Source organism: Etheostoma spectabile, chromosome 4 (genome assembly GCF_008692095.1).
Source record: "Etheostoma spectabile isolate EspeVRDwgs_2016 chromosome 4, UIUC_Espe_1.0, whole genome shotgun sequence".
Lineage (NCBI taxonomy): Eukaryota > Metazoa > Chordata > Actinopteri > Perciformes > Percidae > Etheostoma > Etheostoma spectabile.
In genome coordinates, this window is record NC_045736.1 from 9,676,640 (window position 1) to 9,680,066 (window position 3,427).

A 3,427-nucleotide genomic window follows, 5' to 3' on the forward strand; every position below is an offset into this window, starting at 1 on the left:
GGGGCACAGCTGGAATATATACAAACCACGACAACATCATATTTAATTGACGTCACTTTAAAATGACGGATCAGAAGCACGTACAGTATGTCTCGAGGATGTATAAACTGAGAAGTGACATGAGTGATTTGTGTTATAAAGTTGAGCTGGTAAAACACTAGTCTCACTTTGCCAGACCGTCCTCCACAGAGCTGCGGAGTAGGATCTGGCCTGTCCACACAACAATCCGTGATGAGAAAAAAAAGGTGTTCTGGTTTATTGACTTTTCTTTAAACCAATCACAATCGTCTTGGGCGGTGCTAAGCGCCGATCGGAGCCACGGTGTCGCTGCAACATAGCCTCGGGAAGGAACTTGTTTTGGTGGAACGTGTACATTCAATAGTTGGTTTAGTCGTGCCACAGAAAACTCAGATTGGACAGATAGTCTAGCAAGCTAGCTAACTCTGGTCCGTATAAATCGACTAGAGTTTAAAATTACAACAAAAAGAAAGCAGAAGGTAACGGACATCTGAAAAGAGTGACATCCGGCTGAATTTCCTGCAGAACAAGAGCAATCCCGGAAGTGGAACGTTGTTGATATAGAGTAAAACACTAAACCTGGCCTATTTCCTTTGGTTGGAAACACTGTAAACTCTGCTGGTAAATGTTGGTCGGCGTGTCAGGTCATGTCTGACCCATCCTGTCCTGGTGAAAAGGTAGCAGGTGAGACAATACTATAACAAGTCTGGCACTACCTGCCCCAACTGTGGTTCCGCAACGACAGCATGTAGCAAGTTACCCAAATCGCTTTTGACACAGTGAATCACCAGATTTTGCTTAATAAACTTCACTCATTTAATTTGTCATCATCTGTGATAGAAATGCATTCGTCTTACCTAACGAACAGGATGCAAGTTGTTAAATAAATCATGCAAAATCCCAACCTGAAATCTCTGATATGGCGTTCCTCAAGGCAGCATTCTTGGACCCTTACTTTTTCTTTTGTATTATGATTTCCCTCAAGTGTTTATCATTCAAATGTCTACTGTATGGACGATACTGTTATTTTTCTCTCTGATTCAAATTCTATATCATAAATCTAATTATCATCTGACCTTCACTTATACACGACTGGTTGAAAAAAATCATTTAACCATCATGTTCAGAACTGAATGTATGTATTTTTTTCATCCAGAAAATGTCTTTTTACTGATCCTATAACTTTTGCTAACCAAGAACTTGTTGTTTCAAAGACTTACAATATCTTGGTGTGCTACTTTATTACTTATTCTCACCTTCAAATACCGTGAACATGTGTCTAATTTAACTAAAAAGTTAAATCAAAAACTTTATGTTTATAATAAGCTCAGATCATATCTTTCTTCTTATGTTTCTGAAACCTACTTACATGCAATTGTGTTTTCAACAGTCCCGAACTGTTTCCATTTGGTCTCTTACCACGAAGAAAATTACTGACCATAGCTCGACATACTATCGAGCTCTAAAGATTCACGTAACCTTCCAAAGTGGTCTCACCATTGTATTGCTCTTGAACGCTCTAAGGCTCTATTATGAAAACTTTAGAAACAGCCACGCCATTGCATTTTATTTTCAGATTCAAAATACGCCCTTAACAGCACTGTTGCACTTTTTCCGACACACGTGAGACCAGGTCGCCTCACTAGGTCGGTCTCACAGGCATTATCCCAGTTCCCTCATACAAAAACAAGCCTTTGGTCAGAAATCTTTTTTTTATACATATACAAAGATTTGGAATGATATTCCTTATCACATCAGAACACTATCATCTATCACGTATTTTAAAAAGGCATACAAACCGCTCCTTTTTAACAGTTACACTTGCACACATTAAAAATGTTTTTATGTATTGTCCAAGCCTTGTTTGCACAGACCGTATTTGTTCAACCCAGCTGATGTTTTGTATAAATGTCTTTGTCCTTATGTAACTGTATTGTGGATTTCATTTGTCAAAATCTATTTTTCTATATCGATGTTTTGTATTAATGTTTGTCCTGACGTGCTGTACCATGTTTTTATGTTTCTGCAGAACAGGAACCTGCTGAAAACCAGTTTTTAACTGAGTCAGGCCCGTTTTTTATATTGTAATGTAATGTTACTTTTTCTAACTTTCCTGTATAATAAATATATGAAATGACAAAAATGAAACCAATTTTAGCTTTAAAATACTTTTACATTACATTATTTTTAATGAGGATTGGTTGACACAGCAACCCAAGAGCACCTTTATCACAAACTTCCGTTAAACTTGAGAGGATAATTGTGTTTTACTTGCATTGTATGCTCACAGCTGTAATAAGAGCTGCGTTAGTTTTCACTTCATTTGATTAACTATAGAGGCACAGTACCTATGGCTCCCGTTGTACAAAACCCCTAATGAATCAGCTCACAGACCCTTGCAAAGCACCATATGGTTGATTATTTATCTTCTGTTGTGCTCTAAGTTTAGTCACAGCACATGCCCTGCTGCACTGTGTTCAACAATAACATTTTTCAAAAAGAGCCTTGTAATCTAGTCATTTGTTTACAAGATAAAAATGGAAGTAATAAGTATAGTTTTCTTCCAAATGAAAAAGGCAGAGCTTTGCACTCCTCAATCTGATGCTGAGTTGGATTTTGACTGGAGGGAATAGTCATACATCTTTTTTTCCCCCCCGCATAGTTTTTATTTTTAGCAGCTTTGTTTTCTCCACCCCACAATTTGTCATGCTATTAGACAAACTTGTAAATCGTGAATGTCTTGCTAGCTTGGGGCATGTTGCTCTTGCATAGGTTTTTGACACCAAAGTCATAACAGTGTTTTCTGAGTTGTCAGAAAAAGATGTGTCTCTATCTATTTCTCCCAGATGGGAAACTATAAACGTTTTGTCTTTTCTCAGGTCACATAGATGTGGTGAAGTTCCTTACTGACACCTGCAAAGTCGATCCATTTGTAGAAGACAGGTGAGAACAGCATTTGTAACTTCTGTCTTTTTATCCTTTAGCTTTGGATTTCTTTACTGCTCTTTATGATTGGCCTTTGATCAAGATCAAATATTTTAACTTCTTGTCTGTTTTGTTTTCAGGTAGAATCAGATCCCCATTTTTAGATGCTTGTTCTTTCCAATCTGTCCTCCAGATAAGATAATCGTAGTGGTACTACAAGTTTTACAAATTATCTGAATGAGGTTGAATAAGGTTTTTAATTTGACCTGAAAATGTACCATTATGTCTCACAGCAATACATACAAACATAACCACAACCACATAGTGTAGGTACTCATCTCATTTTATGGTGACCACTTACCACCAGTCCAGGGACAGCGGATGTAAAAAAGCCTACAAGCTAATTCTGGCACATTTTACTTTTATGTATTATTAGTGTGCATTGTCCCTGATAAATAAACCTTAAAGAAAGTATATTATATTA

The 3,427-nt window shown here is 37.2% G+C and overlaps 1 protein-coding gene across 2 annotated transcripts in view; it reads left to right on the forward strand.

Moving 5' to 3' along the window:
* The window catches only part of gls2b (glutaminase 2b (liver, mitochondrial)), a 15,870-nt gene that overhangs the window by 11,331 nt on the left and 1,112 nt on the right, over positions 1 to 3,427 (forward strand). For both annotated transcript variants that reach the window (XM_032513330.1, XM_032513331.1), the window contains one exon: positions 2,898 to 2,961. In XM_032513330.1, the coding sequence (XP_032369221.1) occupies positions 2,898 to 2,961 (64 nt within the window). The remainder of the gene's footprint in view (positions 1 to 2,897; positions 2,962 to 3,427) is intronic.